The 27,163-nt window shown below is 38.0% G+C and overlaps 1 protein-coding gene across 4 annotated transcripts in view; it reads right to left on the bottom strand.

Moving 5' to 3' along the window:
* Positions 1-27,163, bottom strand: part of unc5a (unc-5 netrin receptor A) — a 173,989-nt gene that overhangs the window by 65,419 nt on the left and 81,407 nt on the right. For all 4 annotated transcript variants that reach the window (XM_023328918.1, XM_023328919.1, XM_023328920.1 and 1 more), the window contains exon 2: positions 24,029-24,244. In XM_023328918.1, the coding sequence (XP_023184686.1) occupies positions 24,029-24,244 (216 nt within the window). The remainder of the gene's footprint in view (positions 1-24,028; positions 24,245-27,163) is intronic.

Raw genomic sequence — 27,163 nt, 5'->3', positions numbered from 1 at the left:
AATATTAAAAATAAATGTCTGCTTTCCACTTTTAACAAGCTTTAAATGCTACTGACAAGACATTTTTCTCAAGAATAAATGCTTTTAAAGATTTTTAAATATCTTTGATTTTGGCTGGAAAACAATGTTTTTTTTTTGTCAACAAAGAACATCTACTATGAAAATGTTGTTTTCTCTACAAAGCAAGACCTCATACACTGGAAGTAAAACAACATATACATCAGAATCTGCTTTAAACTCTGTCTTTATGAGACAGGAATACCAAATAAAAAAGACTGGATGGTTCATTGACTACTTAGTGTGTTTTTGTTTTAAATGAGACCCTAAAATCCACCGATAATCTTTACGTTTTCTGTCATCCTGGCCCTTCAAGCAACAATTCCCTGTTCGTTCTGTGATTGTCAGCAACATGGTGTTCTGCAGGCTTGCTTATAATTTCTCCTCCTTGTTGGCTCTTTAATCACTTTGTCAGCATACCATATGCAAAATAAAAGGATCTAGCATCTCGTGTAGTAAATATGCAGGACACACTTTATATCTCTCAACGTTGCAACAACTTGTTTTTCTTCACTCACCACAGCAGAGCATGCCATTGTATGTACATACATACAATTCACATTTATTGTGAAACCAATGTAAAGGGTTTGCCGTATAAATATGGACCAAAATGCAGCTTGCAGTCTCTAAAACACAACTGGAAATATGAATATAAGCAATATGAAGATGTGAACTGACTGTATTGTTCTTTGTCCTTTATGTGAGCAGGTATTGGCTGTCCATGCTCTGCAGACACAAACAGCTGATCGTTCATATGACCAGTCAAGAGCAAAATTTCCATCAGAACTGATTCACAACAGGTATTTTCATCTGCTGAACTACATACCAGCTCTTTTCTGAAAAAGGCAAAAACAAGTGGGGATAAATCTTGCTTGTGTAATGAGTTTTTCCCAACTTTCCCAACAGAGCTTTCCTATTGTGGCCCTGTAGACATGTTGATGAAAATGTGAGTCACAGCTTAAGTTTGACTGTTGAAGACACATAGTAACAACCATGACATTTTAGACAGTGTTTAAGAGTTAGTGAGTGAATCACATCTCAAATCTAGGTTGTCTCAAGAGACAGAAAGAAAACTTGCAAAAAGGAGCATCAGTAAAAGCTTTTGGGCCATGGGGTCAGGTTAAAACACTGTTTTTCCTCCAGACAGCCACAGTTTTAAGAAGACCAGCGTAGATGCAGAGCGTCTGAGTTCATGAATAACCTGACCTCACATTTGTATGATGCCGCTTTTTTGCAAAGTTGTCCAGCAACAGAATTCAATCTAACACTAGATCCATTTGCACACACACAAAAGACGTGTCTACGTTCGGTTTATTGTGTTCAGACAGTGGCAGCGACAACATTATTTACACATGCACCCCATTCAAATGTGTGAGAAGTTAACAAAAGGAAAGAGGTCATACTGTCAGCGCTCAGACGTCTTTCTCCGGATGTGTGTGTGGGCAGGAGGAATCTTCCCCTGAGCCAACAGGGGCTCAACACACACAGGGTAAACATCCCTGGACTCAATCCTGGGTGAGTCGATATTGGGCTTGTCTGAGTGCAGGACTTTATTTTTCTCCCCCTCACTCTTGTTTTTGCTGGCTCTGACCTCAATTCCATAGGGGTCATTTGCTTATCAAAGGCAAGGACTGGAACTTGCAGGTCCTGAGTGTGTGTTCATTGTGAGCAAGGAAATTCAATTAGGCGATGCCCCTTCTGTGTGTGAGGGTAGGACTCATCAGTGGATATAGGAGGATTAGGGCTGGGTGAGTCTACATCAGGGCCGTGCACCGTTTTCAAGGAAAAGAGTTCACAATGGTTAAGGCGAGACATCACAGATGAACGCTTTTGCGAATGAACTGTCTGCACATCCTGGCAACAAGTCAAAAGTAAACTGGAAGTGTGCTATTTCCTCTCTTGGATCTTCTTTCAAACAGATGGTATCGGTGTCATCACCGTCACCTAAGGTTCCCAGAGCTTGCTTTCAAAGTTACTAACAATGCAATTATCTGCAAATTTAGCTCTGATAGAGGTAAGACGCCCAGACACCAGGTCAAAGTGTCAGAAACAAGTTTGGAGCTAAACAGAATGTTAAAATGAGAAAACAAAACGTGCAGATACATACCAGCATGTGCTGTATTTAGAATGTGTAAGCCCTGTAAAATGGAGGGTTTGTGTACTGTTTCCATTTTAAAATTCTAGATATTTTTTCAGGGTGAAACTTTTCAGCCAATATTGGGCCATTTTTTTACATCTTCAGATGAACTTTTTATGCCTTCAAGATGATGGCAAGTGAGGAATGGCGCTTGCCAATATGGTCACCGGTTTCATTCAGAAGTGCCTTAATTCTTCATGGCAAACATTCAAGAAAACATCAGAAACCTTGCCCAGAAATGGTCTTATAAGGGGACAAGATGGGATCTAGCAACTCTCACTTGTATTATTGTCTTGAGGTCTGGTCACTATGGAGCGCACTGAAGTACAGTAAAATTTCTTCTAGAGAATTGTTCGAGAAACAATCCTGTTATATCCTGCAGCAGGCAGCCATCAGAAGATGGGTACACTGTGTTCATATATTGAGGAACACAGTTTATAACACTATTTAAACAATGCTCAACTGTCACTGAAAGGCCCAGAATGGGCCAAGAAATCTCCCTCACCATTATAACCATCACCACCAGTTTGAACAATTGATACAAGGCAGGAGGGACCCATGCATTCAAGCCATTTAAGTCAAACTTTGACCTTTCCAGATTAATGTTGTAGCTGACATTAAGACTAATCTGACGTTCATCCACACAACTGCTGCTCACTGGATATTTTCTCTTTTCTCTGTTAAAAGATGCATCTGGGTGAAGTTCTGAATAGGTCAGAGGTTTCTGAAAGATTCACACCAGCCACTCTGGCCCCAAGAACAAAGTTACTATCAAGTTGCTTAAAATCCCCTTTCCTTCTCATTCCTATGCTCCAATTCAGAAGTTCAGAAAGTTATCTTCACCAAATAATATGAAAGTTTATTGAGTTTCTGTGATGTGACCTTGGAATGTTTTTCAAGGTCTCATCTTATGTAATCAGCACATAGCTCTTTGTCATGGTGAAAAAGGAGCTGAGCTGAAGTTCTTAATTTACATTAAAAACGTTTTTCATGATTATCATGATTAAAAGTTTGTTAAAAGAACAAGCTCCTTGGATAAATGTAGCTAAAATGAGCTTCCTCTGAAGGGTTAGTCGATTAAGTCTTAGTAATGGCATCAGGATCTGAGTTATGTTTGGGTTGCTGGGAGAAGAGCCATCGCTACATTGCATTGAAAGGAATCAACTGAGACACATCCAGTATCTGATTTACATTCAAGTGGATGTCTGTGTATGCAGAAAACCTGAGCAAGATCCAGAACTTACTGGATAGATTAGACATAAACATAAACAGGCTTTATTGTCTTTTAACTGTACATTTAAAATGTACATATTGAGCAAAATGTCATTGCAAGACTCTAATAATAGTAAAATAAATAAATAAAAATAATACATATCCCTTCTGGGATTGGAACATCCTGGGATCAACAATGAACACCTAGAGATTGACACAGTTCCTGAACCTTATTTGGGTTTCCTTCTTGAACTTGTTACCCTGGGCTGCTACTTCATACAATCTCATATAAGTGTAAAATAACTGATGGATGGATGGATGGATGGATGGATGGATGGATGGATGGATGGATGGATGGAATGTTTGGGTTTGACTTATTAAAAGTTTTCTTTAGGTGACATTCACTATGTGTTTTATACATAAGGAATTAGATGTTTACTCCTTAAGGATTTATGTATTTATTTTAAAGAAGTAAACTTACTTAAGCAAACTAGTTTTCAAGACTGGAGGAACCCTGTGTGAGTATTCAAAAGGTAACCTTGGGTCACAGAGCCAAGGGTATTACTGCCTTTTGATCAAGTCTTCAAACTTCCATTACCATGTAAAGTAGCACAATGATGGGTGGCCTATGCTAGCTGACTCCAAGGAGCTCACAATGGCAGGTGCTGCCATAAGTGTCTGTCTCCTAACAAGGATAGCATGGCCTTCTGAGTGAAGCATGGCTCTATTAAACAGCTAAGAGAGGAAGGAGCAGAATGGGCGGGGCCAAAACAAGCACTGAGTTCACCAGGAATACACCCGGACTTTCCGTTCAGGGCTGCTGGCAGGACAGTGTTCTGGGTCAAGGCTCTGCCTCCGGTTATGACCAGCTTTTCAAGAGCTTCTTTTGATTGAGCTGTCCATTTTCCACAATGAATGCACACTGCAAGGCCCCTGCTGATGGACCGAATGTCGTTACAGATTATTCATGGCTGACAAACATGAGCGCAGGTAGTGCTCCAATCAATCCGGAGAGGTTCAGTCCAATGCCACTCCAAGGAGACTGATGAGCATCGATTGCAAACTGAAAAGAATAAATAGTGTTGGCTAGAAGAAACTCTAATGGAGGCTACAGTATGAAATACCTCCTCAGATAATGTCACAGGTTTCCTGAATGATCTTAGAAACGTGAAAGATCATTTTTATCCAGTCAACATGGGTATAAATTTTAAGTAAATCAAAATTAATTAAATTAATACAAAAAGTGAAGCCATGGTAAAAAAAAAAAAAAATGTAGTAAAATTTCCTTTATTAAATATTTTATGCTAATCAATTCATTTAAATATTTAACATTTTATATAAGTTAGGAAATTTGACTAAAATGTTATTTATTGAAATTTCACTGAGTAATTACTATTAGTGTTGGTTTCAAATGTGGCGCTAGAGTTGGATCTATAAAGTGGAAGATTTCTCATGAAAAAGTTGAGTCAAATGTGAACAGTCTCCAAAAAAGTCTGTATGTGGAGAGGATACGAGCAACATAACGGCTAAAATATCTCACAAATGATCAGGTAACTTGTAATATGGCTAAAGGGGCATAAAAAAGATAATTCCTAATGGTCCATAGAGGGACTGAGATAGTTAAACAATTTAGAAATGGCTTAAAATAATAATAATAATATCAAAGTATACAATATCAAATCATATAATATAAGCCATGCTTAAGGAAAAAAATATTTGGGGAAATAATAATCTGTAGTAGGATGGCTTTAGGAAAGTGAAAATGAAAAACTGCCTTTTGGTCTAACAACTTAAGTTTTGCAAAAAATAAGAAGAAAAGTTTAGCTTGTTATCAGCACAAAGTTTGAAAGCCAGCCTCTGAAATTCATCCGGGTGCTTTAATGAATGTAGTGTGGGTAATTTATCCAACTGTGAAGGAACTGTTAATGCTAAAGTGAAAAATAAATAAAAACTTTTTTTTGGTTTAAGATTTGTTATTTATTAGAGATTGTCTTTCTCAGAACAGAAGAATTACTTTAATTTTAAAAAGGAAAATGCTGAAACAAATTTACCATGTGGTATAGCAGCTTGAAGACAGACAGACATTATAGTTGTAAAAGTATTTGTGCTCCTTGAGGTTTTTTTTTCTTTTTACATTTTGTCTCATTACACCCACAAGCATCAATTCACTTCAGACCTACAAATGGATGGACAAGAATGTGCATCCATCTGTTCTGAAATGAAAGGGTAATCATTCATAATTTCAAACATTTTTTCCCACAAATAAAATTTCAAAAAAATGTGGCTTACATCTTTGTTAGGTAACCCCAATTTGATGCTTTATAGAACCACCTATCAATGTACTAATAGCAGGAGTCATTTGGTGTATGTCTCATCTAGAGACAGATATTTTCAGCATTTTTCTTTGTAAAATTGCTGAAGTCCATTTGGAGCTAACTATCAAATTTCAAGTCTTGTCACATATTCTCAACTGGCTTTAGCGCCGAGTTAAAAAATCTAACACATGAATTTTGATCTATACACCTGAAGGAGAAGCTGGCTCAGTGAGTAGGCCTTGTGTGCTGGATTTTATTTAAGGGTATGTGAGTAAACAAGGGTTAAGACCAAAGATTTATGTTTCTAAATGCCAACTATTTCATTCCTCCCACTTCCTTCACCTTATGTGCTACTTTATGTAGTTTTTTCACACAAGAATCCCCCTAAAAAATACATTAAAGATGGTGGTGGTAATGTAAAAAATATGAAGAAGTTCAAGCGGTGTGGATACTTTTGCAAGCTACTGTATGCTCCATGTAGTCCTGTGCTCCCTTACCGTATTTTGTGTCTAATTTATATGATGGGTGGAATAAAATCATCTGTGTGTAATTTTTCCATGTATATCAAGCCTCTGAATATTTTCTCTGCTAAGCTCATATTTGTGAGCAGATGTCTTTAGAACAGTCAGGTAAACAAACCAATTATTTATCATCACACAAACAGACGTAATCTGACTCATGTTCAAATATAAAAGATGGCACACAGCCCTATTGAGACTGTTCTTTCATTTGTGCTTCCCCCCCCATGTTTGTGTGACCGAGTTTGCTCATATTGTAAGTCTAAGCATGAACTGCACTTTTTGTGCTTTCTTTATGTGCATATTCAAGATTTGGCAGTGTGGAAAAAGAGTTTGAGTGCTCAAGTGTCCAAGCAGAAATCCAGATTTGTCACCCATTGAAAATGTTTGGCAAGTCGTGAAAGAAGAAATTTTGCAAAACAAGCCTTATATCCTGAGTAGCTATATTCTTTTGGCAAGAGTAGAAAATATTTCATTTTAGTAAAATGAGGTAAATCCTTTTCAGATCCAAAATGCATGAAGTATAAACATGAACCTGCGCCTTGTTCTTCTTGTTGATGTTTTCAGATAAAAAACAAAACAAAACAGAAAACAGAGCTTTTTAGATGAGTGAAATAAATAAAAAAATAACTTAAACTTTGCATGTATCTATTGATATCCAACTGCTTGATTTTCCTTATTATAATTTACTGTCAACCACTTGTACTTTACTGTTTAGGCTATTGAGTGGTAAGTTAGGAGATGCAAATGCTTTACAGAGTCAGAAAATGTATGTATAATATCAATAGAGTGTTAGCTATGTCATAAAGTTTCAAGAACAAGAAGTTTCCAAAAAATGTTTTGACTTCAAACATATAATTATCAAGAAGAGGTGAAACAGACACAATAAAGTCTTTCCTAAACAGAATTTGAAAAAACAAAATGTTCTCTGAACAAAACTGTGAAGAGACAGTAGCACTTTGAGAGAGGGTGAGGTTTAATGCTGTAGCAGAATCAATATTCTTTGTAATCAAAGTGACTATAATATGATACGCTATTAAACTGCTTTCAAATAATTTTTTAGTTGCCTGTTTGTTTGGATGGAGAAAAATAGTAAAGACTTTTCAATGATGAGACTGACAGATGGATGCAAAAGCACAGAAGAAGATTCCACCATGTTTACATTATTTGTGTGGCAGCATTTTGGCTTTTCATAACAACATCTGTGAGACAGTGACAGATAAGATTCAAATGATCTGTGAGCAACATGAGCCACGTACGGTTGTTCAACATCCTGGTCCTCAGGGCCGATTGTCCTTCATACATTAGATGTGTCTCTGCTTCAACACGCCTGAATCAGGTAACTAGTGAGGCTTAACTGGACTCTAGAAATTGATTGCATGCTGAGGAGGCAGTTCAGCCATTTTATTCATGGTTGAAGAAAATGGTTGAATTACCTCAATTCAACCAGGATTGAATGTAAAAGTCACCGGACAGAATTAGAGACTTTACTTTAAAACAGTTAATTATGAGAAGCATGAAATGAGAAAGCTTGCATTTTCCAAAAATCTTGTCTTTTCTATGAGTAAGATAAAGAAAAGGGTTGATCTCCGTGCGTCAGAAATAAAGAGGCATAAACAGGACGGCAATACTTAACACAGATGGTAAATTATTTAAACACAATTTGAGTCATTCAAACAAACCAAAAACTTGGATTCTGAATTTTACCCAAAAAAATTTCCAAAATCTTTTATAATCTCATTCTCATCAACCCAAGAGTATATAATGTCTTTTTAAGTTGAATTTCTTATTGCGCTAAAATATTCTGTACAATAAGCAGTTAAAATTGAATTGATAAATTTTGTATGGATTAAATAATAAGGATATGTACCAGAATATATATGATGGATATATAATAAAGAACATTTTTATACCTTCTATCTTTTTTTCTTTTTAGAAATCAAGGTAGTTTTACATGAGATTATTGCATGGTGAGATTGTTGAACCGCTCCTACTCAGAAGAGTGAGACAATCACTTAAAAAAAAATAAAATAAATCTGTGCCATGTCTGTATGAGACAACAGCACACCGAATCTTTCAGCAGCTCAGGATGCCGTTGTGTTTCTACCTGCACAGGTGTTCACAGGTTCGAAATGTGATAATGATTTGAATTGAAAAACATCAAAATAGACTTTCTGTGTCACAGAGCAAAGACATCACACAGCAGACATTAAAATCAAGTCTCCACCTGCATATTTCATAATCATGTTTGGTTGCTTGCTAACGCACAAAGGTCACAAGTGATTACATCAAATGGACATTGATTCAAAGCCATGGATTTTTCTATTTACACTGTCCCTCCATAATTAGTTTGCCTAACCTTTTCCGAAACGTTACACACACACACGTGCACGCCCGATCGCAGAGGTAAGTCTGTGATTTACCACCGCGCCCTTACCAAAGTGCCCTTGTTGTAATTACTCTCCATCCAATATCCTGACCCTGATGATTGGCAAGAGCAGAATGTTCTAGAAGCCACAGTCTTCAGGCAGGAAGTGTCTGGGACCTGCTCCTTTATCTCCCACACACACGTTGTCCTGGCGAGAATGAGAACACGTCAGAGGCGAGGGCCTAAAGCACTTTGCTTCTGCTTCCATTACACTTTGCGGAGTGGGAGGATCTGATAGAACGTTACCCACATAAAAGCCATGATAATTTGCCCAGACTAACACGTTTCCCTCCTCCTTGGGTGCTGATGTAAACAAGGGAAGCTGGAGAAGGTAAACCAGTCTGGCTCCAGTCTGGTTGCGAGGTGATCCAAACAAATTGCATTACGGTTCTCCCCTCCCTTCGTGCAATCGCTTGGGCCCTCTTGTGCCTTTGGCCGGCAGTGTTGTCTGACTTGAAGAGCAGAACTTTTTGGTAATCCAATGAAGGTGTGTAGGCGAATGTAAATACCGAACACAACAAACAGCATTCAGTAAACAGCCCTGGGGTGAACAACCACTATGAAGGCCTTCTTTTCAAACATCTTGCATTCTTTCTTTGGTTTGTTTTTGTCCCTAACATAGCCAACGGAAATGTGGATGAAGACTGATACATTAAATACAAAACTTCTCTGTTTTTATTTTATGCCTTTCTCTATTTATTGTACACGTTATGCATAACGTAACAGCTTCACTATAAAAACCGCTTAACGACAACTAAGCATTATCTGCTCTCATCAGGGGAGTTCAAAGTATGATTGTGTGTGGCCTGCAACTGTAAGAACAGGCGGTCAATGCACTTGGATGTTTTTTAAATGGAATGATTTTGAGTTAGATACAACAATATTTTGTCTTTTAATCACCATATTTTTTATTTATCTAATAGTAAACAGCACCCCAAAAATCCAGTGACTTATGCTTTTTCAAAGAAATAATGACTCATATGATAGATAGACAGACAGACAGACAGACAGACAGACAGACAGACAGACAGACAGACAGACAGACAGACAGACAGGCAGGCAGGCAGATAGATAGATAGATAGATAGATAGATAGATAGATAGATAGATAGATAGATAGATAGATAGATAGATAGATAGATAGATAGATAGATAGATAGATAGATAGATAGATAGATAGATAGATAGATAGATAGATAGATAGATAGATAGATAGATAGATCTTAAGACACATTTGTGTGACCCTTTAAAAAAATGTCTTTAGATTTTTTATTTTCTGCTTTTTTAATTAAATAATTTTGCTTTACAATTAATGAAAGCATTTCCTGCCTTTTCAATAAAAAAGCTTTGAGGTTCAGAAAAACTTTTAAGGTTGAAGATTTTGGCCAAAGATAAAAAAGAATAAAAATAAAAAGAAATTAGGCGCCACTTGCTTTACTTAAGAGGTTCTGACATCTGTCTTGCACTAAAATGTAGAAAATGGTCACAAATACAAAAAGACTGAAAGATATCCAATACGGGATTTTCTATAAGCAGAAAATCATCATAATGAACAAAAATAATGGCTTTCAAACGTCCATCTGTATGTAGTTAATCTATATGTTGCGATTCACTTAGTAATAAAGTTCCTGAAATAAATAAACATTTCGATGACATTGTAATTTATTCAATGACTCTGTACTTTTCAAGTCCAAATATAGTTTGAAATGACTGAAATGAAGAGGATGTATCTCCTCTGATTTGTCTTTAATGGTGCATATTTGTAGGTTATAAATAATTTTTTTTTTATCAGATCTTGCTTAACTTCAGAAAATAAGTTGATAATGTAAAAAATAATGAAATGAACAGCTGTCAGCCTTAGTTACCAAGCACAGATCTGTGATTTTAACTCAAAACAGCACTTTAATAGTTTTTGCAAGAATGATAATAGGAAGCCGACGTGCCCAGTGTCTGTTCAGTCTGGTCTGCTCTAACTAGACAGAGAGTCACTATTTTTTTATACTTGGGTTTTAACAAAGTTTCTCACAGGAAGTCTGGGAACCAACATTCTGGCTTAGCGTTGTAGCTCCTACTTGGGAAGTCACAACCTTGAACGTAACGGAGTTTCATCCTTATCTTTTGTGGCGAGTTCCAGTGGGGAGAAAATACAAGGCTCACATAAATCTAGCTACAGGTGGAAGAGGTAAAGTAAATACCTTTTTGGGTTCTACAAACAAAGAAGCAGAAGCTATTTTCTAAAATCCCACTTACAACAGTGTAAATAAAAATACGCATTTATGTACAAAGGAAAAAGTAAAGCTCTAACAAACTTGTAGTCTCCTGCTTGATTACTTGCTCAAGAAAAGCATTTAACAACAACAGACGAATATGGAAGCTGCCTGCTAACTGTGGTGACTCAGAAAGGACAACTTCAATCATTTGCTCAACTTACCTACACTTACCAACATTTTACCCCTGATTACATGAGATAAAGATTGTTTAATCACACTCAAGTCCCAGGTCTAGAGCTCAAGTCTTTGGAGCGTGGGATCAAGTCAAAGCTGATGTTTTTGATTATGCACGTCAAAATGTGGTTCAGATTCCCTATTTGGTGCAGTACTTGTTGCTGGTCTCTGCCACATTCCTCGTTTTAATTTTCTATTATTTCTCAATTATTCGTTCAAAATGCATTAAGCACTCTTAATAGTGTTTTAAACTTTGAATGTGAGTTCAATGTTTTAACTAAGTTGTGACAAACAAATGAACCTTTTTGGCTTTGAGACACTTTCAGACTGCCATTATTGATTGTGTAAAAACTTGTGACAAAGTGAATTCAGCACTGAGAAACACAAGTTGGAAAACTGTGAATAGCCACAGCTGGATTTTATTGTCATAGTATTTGCAGAAGATGAAAGATAGACGCATATTCAGCTTGCAGCCCTCGATTTCCTCTTCCAGGAAAGAAGTAAACCTGACATCACTAGGAGAGATGTTAATTGGTGACACTTCTGTGCTGATCAGAAGGAAAAAAACAAATAACCTGAGAAGATCTGAGCTTTAGGATTTATGGCAACACTATTTTAGTCCCTAGGGGTAAGGGTTAACCATCTGCGCTGTTTAAATTAAATGCTGTGAATTAAATTGTGGCAGCCATAACAAAGCATATTAGAAGACTTCTGTACAGTTTCTACAATTGGAGTAAAACAATTTAAATTATGAAACAACTATTACAACTTTCTTGTCACGACACAGAAAACCTACAGAATCAGGATTTGTTTTAGTCTTAAAATGAAATTCTGGGTGAGTGATGGATAGTTTTCTCAAAGCCCATTAAGACCAACTTAATACCGGCAATTAGAGAAAGAGAAAAGACAATTTTACAGATAAAATAACAACTGGAAACTGTTAACAGTCTCAGAACATAATCTGCTTAAATCCCCACCTACACAGGCGGTCACATGAAGCTGATTTTACAAGCTTCCTGACCGAGCTCGAGCCATGTTGTTGACTCCAGCCTCAACCATAAAGTGATGCAGGATACTGAAGTGCAGCAGACGAAGCACGGATTGAGCTTTTAAATATTTATTTCTTTGTTCAGATGTGACTATTAAATATTAACACAGCAGATGCAAGACAGACAGTGTGCACTTTATAAATAACCTTATGCTGAAAATTGAGAAGTAGGGGTGAAAGTACAGACTGGACCCCTGAACTCAAAGGAGAAACTTGGAGGGCATATTGGATTATAGTGCAGGTGTACTGCTTGAATATTTTAGATGACTGCTTATTTGAATATGCAAACGGTTTTTAAAATAATTGTTGTGTAATTATTTTTATTTTTAATTGTATCCATCCATCCATCCATCTATTTTCTTACCCCCTTAAGGGGCGCTGGTGCCTATCTCCAGCTGTCAATGGGCGAGAGGTGGGGTACACCCTGAACAGGTCGCCTGTCCATTGCAGTTTTTCGATACATCATATATTTCAATTATAAAATTATTGATGTAAAGGATAAAACAGGCAATAAACTTTTAAAGTATTTAAATATTCACTTTTTCCACATTTTGTGTTGTTATAACCCTATTCCAAACTGCATTGTTTTAAGCATCTTCCTCACAATTCTACATAAAAATAATCCATTATGACAATGTTTTGCAGATTTACTAAAAATAGAAAACCAACATTTCACACATATATAAGTTTTCACAACCCTTCAGTCTGAGAAGAACTGCAAAGAAGAAAGGATGAAACTCCCTAAAGATTGGTGAACTAAGCTGGTGGCTTCATGTTTCAAAAGACTTGATGCTGTAGTTGCTGCCAAAGGTGCATCAACAAAGTATTAAGTAAAGAAGGTAAATATGTAAGTAATCGTGATTTCTTGGTTTTCTATTTTTAATAAATTTGTAAAACATTCAAAAACCTTATAGCACATTGTCATAACTGTGCATTTGTTTGTGAAATTTTGAGAAAAGAGATTAATTTTTATAAAATTTATAGTAAGGCTATAAATGTGGAGAATGTGAAGTGCAGTGTTCATGCTGGACAAAAAGACAATATCTTCTCTGACATTATGTCAAAATAAGTCTTTCTTTTCTTAAATTGGTCTTTTGCTTGTGCTCTTGGGTTGATGTTCCTATTTCACACTAAAACAAGTTAATCAATGGGACACAGTTTCCGTCTCTCTTCTAACTGGATGATGGCTGGGCATTCTTATGGTGTTTTCAGTTGCATATAATAGTTTGAACACTTGAACGCGGCATTTAGAAATTGCACCCAAGGACTGAGTAGATTTGTGGTGGTTCATAATTCTCTTATTTACATTCTTGGTATATTGATGCCACACAAAAAACAGAGTGTACTTTTAGGTGTGCCTCAATTTAATCAGTGATGTGAATGAACATATCAGAAACTCAATTGTTCGAAGGCATGGTCATATGAAAGTATGTAAACTTCTAAATTTGAAGAAAGTAATAAAAAGTTTTCCAACAAAATTCCCTCTCACACTCCACAGTAAATAGAAATAATGTTGGTAATTCTGACAAAAGAGTAACATTTCTCATTAATGTCAAACAATAAGAATAAAATGGTTTTGTGTTTTTTGTTTACACAGTAAATATTTGATTTGATCGCTATGAAATCACCACATATACTACCAAAGAGATCAGCAAGACGGATGGTTCGAAGGGTGCATGGACGTTTTCCCATTGTATGTTGCTTGAGCTAATTATGCATCAGCTACTTCCCTTTAGTTTAAGCTGGTCCAACTTTAAAACAATACACTTCTACCAATTGATTTCTTAGTCAGTACCAGCCGCTTTGAGATTTCTAAAGGAGCTGGGACACAGAATAAACATTCTCGGGAAACAAACTCTTGATCTAAAACAACAGAGATGAATTATTCAGTTGAATCATAAAATACTAAGAATGGCTTCAGGACGCAGTCCTGACCAGGCCCTTTTCTTTTGTTCTTGCCTCATTGAACAAGCCCTAAAACATGTGAGCTTCGTACTTTAAATTTTCTGTTAAGCGTGTAAGCGGCAAACAGGATCATCACAAAATTTTCTTCCAGATCACATACATGTCGACAAAATTGAAAAATGTTGAAAACAACTGGACTTCTTTTTTCCACCACAGTTTTTTATTTTCTGCCTGTTTTTCCACTCCATCACCCAACTGACCCTAATTCAGACTCTATTTGAGGTACGTTGTCCATCCGCTGTACATTGATGTGAGTTCTGAATGCACAATAAGGACTTACATGTTTGGATGCCTGTGGTTTCACATGCACCCACATCGTTTGAGAGACTTCCAGAAAAGAAATTTTCAGCTCCTTTTTATGTTTCATTCAGCACTTCATGAGGAAATTGAAGCTATTCTTCCTCCATCACTGCATAAAATAGTCCTTTTACTGCAGCACCAAATATCCCATCGTCAGGACACCCTGCAGCTTTCAGCTTTTTATTTTTTATTTTAAAAAGAAGAGAGCAGCAAGTTGATGTTTGTTTGAGGACTGTGTAAAATCCCCACACTGGAAGTCTCCTTGGGGCCAAACACACAAAGCATTAACTGTCAGCCACCAAGTTCCTCTGTCTATCAAAAACAATCTCCAAGGACTATTTAGCTGTCAGCCACCTAAGTACACCTCCCAGCCCCACTATTTTTAAACGAATTTGAGCAGAGCAGGTGTTGATTGACACCACAAACTCCCACTTTGCCTCCCACTGTCAGCATAAACACTCGCTTCTTTCATTTCCCAGGGATGTGGAGGTAAGTAGAAAGATAACATTACATTACAGTAAAAGCAAAAAATAGACCGAGGAAAAGCATCAGAGATCATTGCTGATAAAATACCAAAGCAGGAAGGAAGTTTATCTGCTCCTTTCTGCCCTACGCTCAGAGTTTTTAAGAAAGCAAAGTTTAAGGAACATTGGTGAACCTGAGAAACTGTTTCTACTTGTGAAGCATAAGTGGTTTCAATAATACAACCTGTCTGTGCTGCTGCAGTAAGGCCTCCTTTCATTCATGTGTCTCGGTTAAGGCTTTGGAAACTTTACATTTGACAACCTTGATGCATTCCTTATTGTTAAGCACATTTACGAGAATAATTTCTGCTGCAAAACTAAAGCTTTCTGTGTTGAGAAAACTATTCATCATGATCTGAAAGACTTTTAAACACTTTTGTTGCCCCACTTGAACACACACACCCACACGACAAATGAAAGCTCCAAGGACTGTATTGATAACATGTCTGTCTCTTCCAGATGAGGGTAATAAATGAATGCTGTTGTGAAAGAAAGAAAGAGACAAAGAGAGAAATAAACAAAGAAAGAAAGAAAAAAAGGAAGGAAGGAAGAAAGAACTTCTAAAATTGCCGAATGTATTCCAACTTCCAGGCAAGGGCGCAGCTTTTGTGAGGCTGACGAATGTGAAATTAGCTGGGAGAAAGCGAAGTGTGAGGCTGACGTGGGGTATGTTTTGGTGGGAGGACAAAGGCTGCGCGTGTGGGAGAGTAGAACGGCAGCGTTGTTTTTTGACAAATGGTAATTATCTTTTTTTCTCCCACTTTTGTTCCACTAATTGCAGTTAATTTTGAAAAATTTTATTCCTGCTTGTCAAGACCAACTTCACAGGAACATAAGCCAAATAAATTACCAAATATAAGCACATCTTAAGCAGAAACACCAAGACATGTGGCTCTTGTGTCAGCTGGTTGCGTCTTAATTGTTTAATTGTTCCTGCTTCTGGGTTTCTTGTGCAAAAAGTTGCTTTTTAGCACATTTCCAAAGTGTGAAAACAAACTTTACCATATACTATATCAAATGCTGCCAAATGCACAGTAAATGTCAGATGTTGATCAAGATTTAAATGCGAGCTGAACGTCCAACTTTAAAGACAAGACATGTATGGCCATCAAATAGCAAAACCAATGGGATGGATGGATGGACTGATACGACTTTAAGAACTTTTTCTCTATTTTCATTGTCCAGCTTTGTTTGTGAAAACTCAAGGGAAATATTTAAGGGTTCGCAAGACTGCATGGGAACTCTGTGCTATATAAGCTTCAACTCTTCTAGGAAAGCCACCCCACAAAGTGTGTGTTAAAATATTTGATCAGTTTTCCGAGGTTGGATCGTAGTCGTCATTCTAAAACACTCTCAATGTGCTCTGCAGAGCATATTCCATCTTTAATACCTGGGGGAAAAAATGCTTTCTTCTCATTCATCCTTCAGATTTGCATAAAATGAGGCATGATTTGTAACCCAAGAGAAAATGTCTCAGTTGCTTCCAAAACATATTAATGAAACCATGTTTTAACTTATTCTCAAGAACCAACATACTGCATTGTCTGGTCTACTAAGCTGGATATATTGCTACAGCTCTGTCATCTTAAAGCCAGACAAACACAAGCTTCCATTAAATCCACCTTGACTTCCCTCACATATTTAAATGTGTGTTGTGCTTTGAAGACAGTATTTCTTTCCACAAACATGGATGCACACTCTCACCTGACCGCCCTGAGAGGTCTAATAGAAAGAGCTGGCAGATGTGTCACAGGAACAATTCACCTTCCCATCTGTTTTTCAGTGCTTCTTTGCCAAATCCTTCCTCCCCTCCAGCAATGAAGGAAGGGATAAAATACAAGTCCCATTATGTGGAGGCAGCTAATAATGCATTATCAATTAGCCCCTTTGGCAACTGATCAATGCTCAGCAGGAGGTACACGGCCATTTCCTTTACTTGGGGCTATTTTGTCATGATTCCCTTATTTCATTCTTCTCATTTGGTCCTGGCACTCAGACCTATCAGGTTTGGCCTAAATTGCTGCAGACCCTTTCTTCAATATTCTGTTAAAGATTTTGTTTAATTACTATGAGGTGGCTTTGGAGGAATCCAGCTGAAATTCCTCAAGTCTCAGACAAAGTGGCAGTGAGCTTTTACCGCTTTCAGATAAATGTCATCCGTGTGACGTTCCTGTAAAGGTAAATGCATCCATGTTGTGACCTACAGAGCTGAGAAAATGGAGAAAAACAAGTGGAGAGGGAGAAAAGCGGAGTGGGTGGAAGTTGGAGTAAGGGAGGTGATTGGCTGCTATAATACCATGGATGAGTACTGTGGTATTAAAACAAAGGTTACAGATCATTTAGGCTAAGCCTGGCTTATCTCCCTCTTAGATCTGAAATTAAATATGTCATCACATTACAATCCAGGATCCAGTTAATCAAAAGAAACATATTTTCTACAAATGAAGCCTGCAGATGTCAGATATGGCAGAAAAGCAACGTTATTTTTTATTTTTTTTAAGGTCTGGCTTTAAAAGCATTACTATTGACGTCATGGGTGATATTTGAACTTCAGAGGATTGACAGAGGACAGGAGCTGATGCAAAAATAAATAAATAAAAAAACTAGCATGCTATGGGAAGTGGTTATATTTTCTTCCTTTATGTGGTTTTAAATTGTTTCACCAATCAAAAAAAAGAGTATTTCTTTATGAATGTGGCATGTATGATCCCACTGTAAACGATTTCATAAAGCAATGTGTCTCCGTCATCTTCTGTTTTCACCAAAGACGCCTTGTTGACATCCGTTTCAATCAACAAAGAAAAAAATATAATCTCCTGTCTTTATAAAGGCGGTTGCGAAGGTTTATTGAAATAAGAATGTGAAATGCATGCATTTTCCACCTGAGAGGGTTTGCTGCTGGGGTGACAATCCGAAGCGTGGATCAAAATCGTTTCCATCAATGCTGGCAGATGAAATGCAAACACAATCAAATCAGTCTGGCCAATACATCGAGCCCACGCTCAAATGCCAATCTCGCTTCCCCTCATCATGTGTCTGATGAGAAATCATAGAGTGGGAGAATCTCCTAATCTATGCAAACACACTGTCAGTATTGATTTGTTCGGGGGGGATATTTCTTTATTAAGACTCGCCAAACGTCTTCCCGACCTGGGAAAGACACAGCGTTAGCTAGCTCCCTGAGAAGCAGTCAGAGCCATACCAATTGAGATAAGTTACTGCAGACAGGTAATGAGAACCGATAGACTCGAGGACAGATCAATATGAGACACTGGAACCGGGGGGGAAGGACAAATTGTGACATATTTTTCCTTTTGTCTTCTCTAAGGAGTTTGTAAAAATAAAAAAAAATCTTTTGTCTATATGTGTGGTGTCCACAGCGATCGGCAATACAAAGGGATGTAAACTGTAACTGAATTGTAGACACAGCCAGCTAGAGCTACTCTTTTGTCTTTGCTGTTCTGAATCAGGTTCAATAAAGCAGGCTGTCTGATGATAGCGAGGTCATGTCTGAAATAGAGTCTTATCCACATGTCATGTTTTTTACTGGCTGAACTTTGAGGACTGAGCAGCACCGATGAAACACACTTGCACTTCAGTCCTGGGTCTGTTATTAATTTAAAACTTCACAGTCGCTTTGACATTTGACAGAGTCTGCTGCTACTGAGCATGAATGGAGTTTGCTAAATCCTGCCTGTGCTTTGCTGGGCTCATACTTGCAACAGAAACACATCTGATATTCCTTCAGCTTTGCTCTGCAACATGACTGTGGATAAATCTACAGCTCAATTTATTTCAGTCTAATAATCCTTATTAACAATCATTTGCAAAAAGATCATTAATATTTTCAGACTCAACAACCAATCAAAGCTATGGCTGCATTTCACAAATATTAATTTTGGTCTCATCCTATTTACAAAACAACTAACACCAATGGCACACAAACGAAAATATGAAAGTTTGAGTTATTTTTGTCATAGTTTTCCTTCTTGTGCCGTCAGAATCGAGTTTTTTCCATTAACAGACCATAAACAAAGAGGACAAGAAAATCTGTAAGGTTTAGTAAAATTTCTGGTGCTGGGATTGTGATAGCAAAACAGGCCAATAACAATGTAAATGTCCATTTTATGCCTTCAAACTATGAAGAAACATGTTCACAAACATGGTGCACAATTTTATCTGTGCTGGTTTTTAATCAAAGATGTACTGTTATAGTTTCCTATTAATAATCTCAACATAAATACTTCAAACCTGCCTGGGTTACGGTTTATTTACATGGCAGCCACTTTAAATATTAAACTCAGTGCTGCTTTTATATCTGAAATTTTCCAAGTTCTATTTAAGACTTTAGAGGGTGTTCTTGTTTCATTTTCATAAAATCTGATTACCTATTACAAATAGGTTGCAAAGGGATATATTTATATATTTAGTTGTGTTCATAAACCTCTTGATATCAAACACTACTTATTGTCACATTCATTAATTTTGATGTGTATGGAAACATAAATGTAAACAGAAATCACAGTTCTGTAAAAAGTTCAGGCTTTGGGAATTTATTTAATACCAGTATATTAAATAGCATATAATCATATGCCTGGTGCAATAAAGATTAATGTGCCGTTTGTTACTTATTTGTCCTAATTTGCGTTGTTAGGATGGATCCATCACTTCATACCTTCCCACCAGTGTTAACCTGTAGAGTATTTTGTTAAACTCAATCAATCTGAACAGCAACTGATCCTTTTCAGTTCAAAAACTAAAATACTTGCATTAATAAACTCTGAATTGGCTAACTGCATGGCGAACAAAGGGAGTATTTTAAATAGCTGCTTGACATTAGGAAACATTTATAATTTAACAAGCCTAAATGAGTAGCCAAACCTCTTCACCCAGTTTTCAAAACAAACAATACTATTTTATTTTTCTCTCCAAAAAAGCGCTTAAATCACGCATCATTTCATCTTGTGAACTGGCTGTATCGTTACAGCCCCAGTCTCCATCCTTTAAAATCCCTCTTTCTTCGGGGATGGCGTTGCCCTCGGCCAGATTCTGGAGCGATAGAAGCACTGGTTGCTTGGTAACAGGTACAAGTTTAGAGTCCTGCATGATCGTGATGACCAGGGCGAGAGGACAGCCTGACAACCTGTAATGCACATATACATGTTTCTTTAAGGATTGGGGATTGGACGGAGCTGTCAGCAAACTCCTTGGGGCACGAGTGACATTAAACAGCACAAGCGTCTGAGAGATCGATGCAGGTGCAGCCACACTTTTGGAGCACCCTGATTTCTGTAAAGCTGCGCAGGTCTACATATGAAACATTCAGCATCAAAGGCTGTGAAACCACAGAGTGAAGGCGGGAGCTGTGAGCAAGCCTTGAACTTCACAGGGTTTCTAAACATGGAGTCCCTCACTGCTGCGGGGGTCCGTGGCAGCCAGCATGCCAGATTTGTTTCATAGACAAATAAATGCAAACTGCAACAGCTCACACACACACATGGCAAATGGAGCATCATCATTAAATGCTGGCAGGGCGATGTTGGGTTTGTAATCTGGTTTTCCCATAAACTCTGCAGTTTATAGCCTGCATCACGTCTTCTTTTATAGGAATAAAACAATTCACAATCTCCATGTCAAAGTAAAAGAGGAGTCTCCAGGATGTCACCCATCTGATAGCAGCATAAAACCTAGTCTTGCACATAACTTGCCTCCTTATTTGGTCGTGATGAAAAAGTCTGTAGATATGAAGGATAGTAAAGAGAAATTGTGGCAGCTGCATATTTTCAGTTAAACATGGACAGTGATAGAGCTGATATCAGAAGTACTGCTGAAAAATTACCTAAAATATTGCATAAATATATATATATATATATACACAGTATGTAAAATATATATAATCCACTGTGCGTATCAATGCTCATTAGGCACATTTGGTGTCTGCACACTGTACTCTACCAAATATTGCATCAAAGCAGTCCTCTTTTTTCGCACTATTGCACACACTCACACGCCGATGATGGTTAAGATTTTATAAATTGTGCAGCTCCATTTTCTGCTATTTGCATCACTGTCTTCAGCGTGTTGATCTTCAGATTTTTGATGTCAAAGACTGAAGTGCATCTTAATGGACGCGTATGTCTTGATGTCGCCATCACGATTTCAATCCCCAATCTGCATCGGATGTCTAGTAAGATGATTTGAAAGTTACAGATCGCGAGTGACAGAGAGTGGTGAGGAGTCGGGAGGGAGTGAGGAGTATCGACTCTTCACCATGCCGTTTGGACACACCACAAATCCCCAAACAAGACAGGCAGAGAGAGCAAAGCTTTCTTTCAGCAATTCGATGAGTGTGAGTTTTAAAAATTAATCTGAAGCTCAGCTGGCCTTTTAAGACTTCAAGGGGCCACTTTAAAGTTTCTAGAGTGCTTGTATTAGTTTCATTTCGAGTTGCTTTTATTTTAATTATCTCTCCTTTCTGTCTTCAGCATTACACTTTCGTTTTCTTTCATCTGCACATGAAATAAAAGCCCACTGTCCATTCACGTTGCAAAAGGAAACTTCTCCATGGGAAAGTTTCCTTTTGTTTCTTCACTCAAGATCTGATGTTCTCATAGAAAACAAAACAGTCAATTACTCACAATACATTATTGCTTGTTGAAGCTTTAAAACTGTCTGTAGCTCACAAAAACCCTAAAGATTTTTTAACAACTTCATTTATATCAATAACAGTAACAAGGACTTGGAATTCTTAATAAAAACTATGATGATTCATTTTTATTAGAATTGATTCTGACTCTGTAACATTTCACCATGACCATGCAAATTCATAAATGGCCTTATGTGTGTCACTGTCAACTCCATGTACTCTGTTTTCATTTTTATTTACAGGAGGATGACTCCAAAACAACTACTGAATCAAACCAAGACTTCTCACACAAAAGGTAAAGCAATCAAGCAACAAAAGAGTTGGTGAATGGCAGCAGGCGTCTGGGGCTTGACAACAGGGGTTATTAAAAAGATGGAAGGTGTATTCAGCTCATCTTTCACCCACAGTCAATGTGCCTACGCAAAAAGTTACAGAAACTAAACCCTATTGAAATTGTATCCCATTGCTGTCTGTCTTTGGCAGCATCAGCAAGCTTAGCTGCAGTTCAAAATACACCTGATGTATCACTGTATGCATAATAGATTATGTTTTTTTTTCTCCTTTTGTTTATTTTGCTTATAAACTGTTGGCTACATTTATTGGCACCCCTGGTAAAGGTGCAAAAATACCTTAAATTAGTCAAGTATTGCAGCAACACAATTTCACTCAGAAAATAATTGAAAAATCCAACCTTTGTTTTCTGAGAAATATTTAGTTCCATCAAAATCACCAGATGTAAAGTTATGGTTATTCCTTAACCATTCCTAAAAAAAATTGGTGCAAAAAAAAACAACAACAAAAATTTCATGCAGTTTCTAGGAACTTTTTAATCATAATTAATGATTATCTGGTTCCTTGGGGTCAATATTTTGTATCACAAAGCCCAAATTTCTGTAAGGCACTGGTTAGACTGATAGAGAAACCATATTTGTCTTCCTCCCCATCACAGTGAAGGAAATGCTAAAGGAGATTAAAAAAAAAGAAACAATACTTCAAAGCTCAATGTTAGAGAACTGTATCAAAGAGTGGTCCCTGCATCACCATGACAACGCTCAGATCAGAGGTCTAAAACTCCACTTCTGGAGAGGTGATATTCTGTCACTTCTAAATGTGTCCTTGGTCCAACACAGCTGAAGAAAAAAGCTGAATTACCATCACAGCACGTGGTCAGATTCTACACAGACCCAAAAATGACACAATTATTTGGATCAGGTGTATTGATGCAGATACATTTCTAAAAGTAGAAGTACACTGGCCACAAAAGTTGGAGTTTGAGACGCCTTTGATTCTATTTAAATGCCATTCATTTGTTTTGGGGGGGGGCGTACGAGGACAAAAAAACCAAACCAACATTCTGATCCACTATTCTTTATACTATATATCCACTATAACTCGACCCACCAATATGCCTCTAATCCACATCAGAATGTAGTCACAAATCTGGACAATTATGAGATCCAAGGTGTAAAGTAAGGATTGTGGAACAGGATGTTGTGGTAGAAATCCAAAAAGTGGACATTGTGCAAAAGGGACTAGTCAAAACTTTCTTACTATGTATGCTTCAAGGTTATGAAATTTAATAGAAGAAAACTAAGCGGTGTCTTTTTGCCAAAGGGCAATATGAGACATTCACACCACTAATTCTGCCAGCGGTGCTTTTATTACAACAATTATTTTGTCTCCACAGAATAAATCTACTCATATTAATCAGTGTGAGATTACACTGATGCAATACATTGGACTAATTAAAAGTATTTTTTACAAATCTTTACTTTAGTAGGGGTACCATATAATGTTGCACATAAAATTGAAATTATTATTGTTTTCACATTCATTCCATCTTTCATTCAGGCTCAATCTTAATTGTTTAAATAAGCTTGGAGAAGATATAAACTTCAGCTGTCAAGAGTTACAATTATTACGTGAAAAGAGGCAAAAAAAAATATATTTAATTGCAAACCTATATCGACAATGTCGCCACAATTCATATTTGCATATCTGGGTATGCTCCCAATCACTGGTCAGAGGCGGCGAATGGGTGGTTTGAATTTGCAGGTCACTTCTGAATCACTCCACTGCAGTATCAGACATGCTTGTGACACCAATGGCAGAGACGGGGGACTGCAGCACAACAAAGGGAAAAACAAACAGGTCTCCAAGGTGATTGTGGAGATTTCTGAGAATGAAACCAATGTGCTTATTATGAGAGTGGCAGGCTAAATAGGATGGAGGATGAGTCAGGAGTCTGTTGGAGCACAGTAATCGCCGGCAATTTGACGACCTTAGTTTCAGCACAAAACACTTTATATAATGTATCTGATAGATGTTGGTTCGTAGCTGACGACTGGAAAACACGGTCAAACAAAGACTGCTGATATTGGTTCAAACTAAAAAGAAATACACAGCACAAGTAACAATGGGTAGGTTCTGTGTACCTGTGGCCGGGTCAACAGTTCGCTCAATCAAGTGGTCGTCCTGGTGAACCCATTCTCCGTTGCACTTGAAGTAGATCTGGGTGGCTGGGGTCGAGCGGCAGGACAGGGTCACAGGCTTGTTCTTCACGATGTATTCGTCCTCAGGCTCCACCAGGAAGTGAGGCAGGAGGTCCGAGAATGCAGCGGGAAGTGCTGCTGTGGCCGGATGCTCTGAACCTTGGAGAATAAAAGAAGAGAGACAGAAAATGAAATATATTTCCAAGCTTTTGAAGTTGTGTCTGTAAGGCAGACACTGAGCCTATTCCCTGCCTCCTTGTTGCAACTGCTGAGCGAAGATCAAATGCAGAGATTCAGCGTCCTTGGTCAATTTTAGCTCAAACACATGCATGTTGGACCAGACAGTAGAAGATAGACAGACAAAGAGAAGGAGGAAGACAGATTTGTATGGTGTGGAGTTAGCAGTGACAGTGCTCAGCCTTGTGTGCTCCTGGCTGGGTCACAGGGGCAGCGCAGTCCATGTCTTCACTTCGGCTCTTAATCACAGCCCTTTTAACATCAGCGCTGATGGACCAGCAGCCATAAATCCTGCCTCAGTGACAAGACTACTTCACACTGTGTTATAGTGCTTTTCTGCCAGGACTCTAACCCAGCCTACATTAAGCTCCGCACAACAGATAGGACAGAGTCTCAAGATAAGTCACAGTTAAAACAGCCCACTGACTTAAAATCACTTATCTCCACGTGTTTCTAATCACTTAATTCTCCTGTTTGATAACCTCGGCACATGGAGGAACAAAGGGGAAGATACAGCGATGTGGAAGAGTATTCAAACCACCGGACGTTTTCATGATTTGTCGTGTTACAGCCACAAACCTAAATGTAAGTTATTGGGATTTTATGTGACAAACCAACACAAATTGACAATTAATTGGGAAGTGAAAGGAATGCTTTTTTAATACTTTCTATTCCTTTAGCACGTCGCTTACTTCATGTATTCTTCACTTAATCTTTACACATCATTTATTGGTTATTTGCTTTGATTTATTCGTAAGTGTGGATTACTTGGGCTTTTGACATCTGGTGGGAATTTTATGTCGCCCACCCCATTAGAGTTTTGTCTTTAAACAGAAAACCGTGACAATGTGTTCAATGCTTATTTTTTTCCACATGTATTTACTGCTATGTACTTTTTTACTCCATACATCTAAATAAATTTGCAAAGCTCTGTCTGTAAGTCGCCTCTACACCTACGGAGCTGGCGTTGCTTGGAAAATTCACTACATTGTACGACGGACTTCTGTGCTTCCTAAAAATTGTTTAAAACAAACACATGATGACACAAAATTGCCTACAGCGCACAGATCCTTCCTCTATGAACACGCTTTCTCTTTCTCTAAACATATTAGCCCTGCTTGAGAGATAGCAAGCAGACACAGAACAGAGCAGAAAGAAGGGAAATAACCTCTTTACACTGCCGACACACAGGGGAGATCAGTAAATCCCAAAATAAAACCCCTTTAAAAGGAGCGTAATATTAATTTACTGCCCTGAATCCAATATGGCTGACAGGCCAGACATTAACAACCTTCTCCATCACTCCCCGTGCAGCAGGAGAGGAAAAGGAGTCCACATCTCTCATAATGAAACGGCAGCACTCATCCTGACCTTTCTCTCCGCTTTTCCTCCCATCGTCCCTCCCCCACCGAGCCTTTTGTTCCTCCTAAGAGCACGCTGACGCTTTCGTTGGGGATTACATGAAGTTGTGTTATAAATACTAAACTAGATAAATATGTTATCTGACAGTTGCTTCCCCTCTACACATCACATAAGTGTCTTTCTTTCCTTGCATGTTTTTTTTCTTTGCTTCACCCTTGTGCTGAGTTGCTAATTCATCAGGATGAGATTCAGAGAGGCGCGCCGGCGCTGCTGTCGCTGAACCCCATTAATGTTTCGTGTACGTGTTTAACTCTTAATGAAAACTAAATGTTCTGTGTCCAATGAACGACATACATCACTTGCTGACACGTTGCCATTTTCCCTGTTTTTCCCGAGCACATTTTCCATATTGCACGAGTTTGCAGAGAAAAACATGGCAGCTCTTCTGTGCATTACAACACAACCGCCTGACATTATTTACTCTGTATGCAAGCGTGTCTCCTGTCTCATGGTGTCGCGGAAAAGGCCACAGTTTGTCATGAATAGTGACTATAATTGCTCTAAAGCGAAGCCAAAACTTTGCTAATAAACAGCGGGGGAGCAGCAGGTCAGGTTGTTTGAAAATGTGTTGGTCCTAATGATGGCGGCTTCTTCTAATGCGTGACTTTCAGCTTTGTGACCACGACTATTAGTTGGCTGAGCTGACCTTCCCTCACATCCCCTCCAAAAAAACACCCTGTGAGCTAAAAAGGTGGGCTGAAAGATGAAGACTGTGGGTGAGACCTGCCACACACCTGCCAGGTTAATCGTTTCTTAAAAGACAGATGATATTCAAGCAAAGAAAGAGAGAAAGAGAGAGAGAGAGAGAAAATCCCCAACAAGAAGCCCAGCGAGTTGCAAGTAAGGCTTGATGTTAACATGCCACTGCTTCTCATTTGCAGGGGTCACAATTGGCATGAACTCCTAACTTTTGATGATGTTTCCAATTTGTATTTGTGTGTGGGTGCATGGCAGTGCACTTCAAAGGAGGTGGGGGGTAAGCCTTTCATTTTATTGCATGTTCTTTAGGTTAATGAGGTTAAATATGTAATTTCTTTGGAGAAGTAAATTATCATTTTATGGGAGGGCATTCCAGTCACGCACTACTTTATGTCAAACTCATAATGAAGGGCTGATGGTGACTAAATTGGCTTAGATTATTGTCACGGCACAACATTCTTCAAAGTCATTCTACACACAAACACACACAGGGAGTATAAGCCACTTAGCAGACTTATTGCAGGTCAATGCACACACTAAATAAACATACTATAGCTCCATAGGCTCTGTATTACATTCCTCTCTGAGTGGGATTGGCTTAGGCCGACATTATGTGTCAAAAACATACAAGGTCATTGACAGGTCATTGCATACGTGCATAAACAACAAACACTAGAGGCTAAATGTCTCCCTGCCTAATCAGGCAGCCAATGAAAATGA

The sequence above is a fragment of the Xiphophorus maculatus genome, chromosome 23 (assembly GCF_002775205.1).
Source record: "Xiphophorus maculatus strain JP 163 A chromosome 23, X_maculatus-5.0-male, whole genome shotgun sequence".
Taxonomy (NCBI): domain Eukaryota; kingdom Metazoa; phylum Chordata; class Actinopteri; order Cyprinodontiformes; family Poeciliidae; genus Xiphophorus; species Xiphophorus maculatus.
The sequence above is the reverse complement of the archived record's forward strand: the minus strand, read 5'-3'. Positions and strand labels throughout refer to the sequence as shown.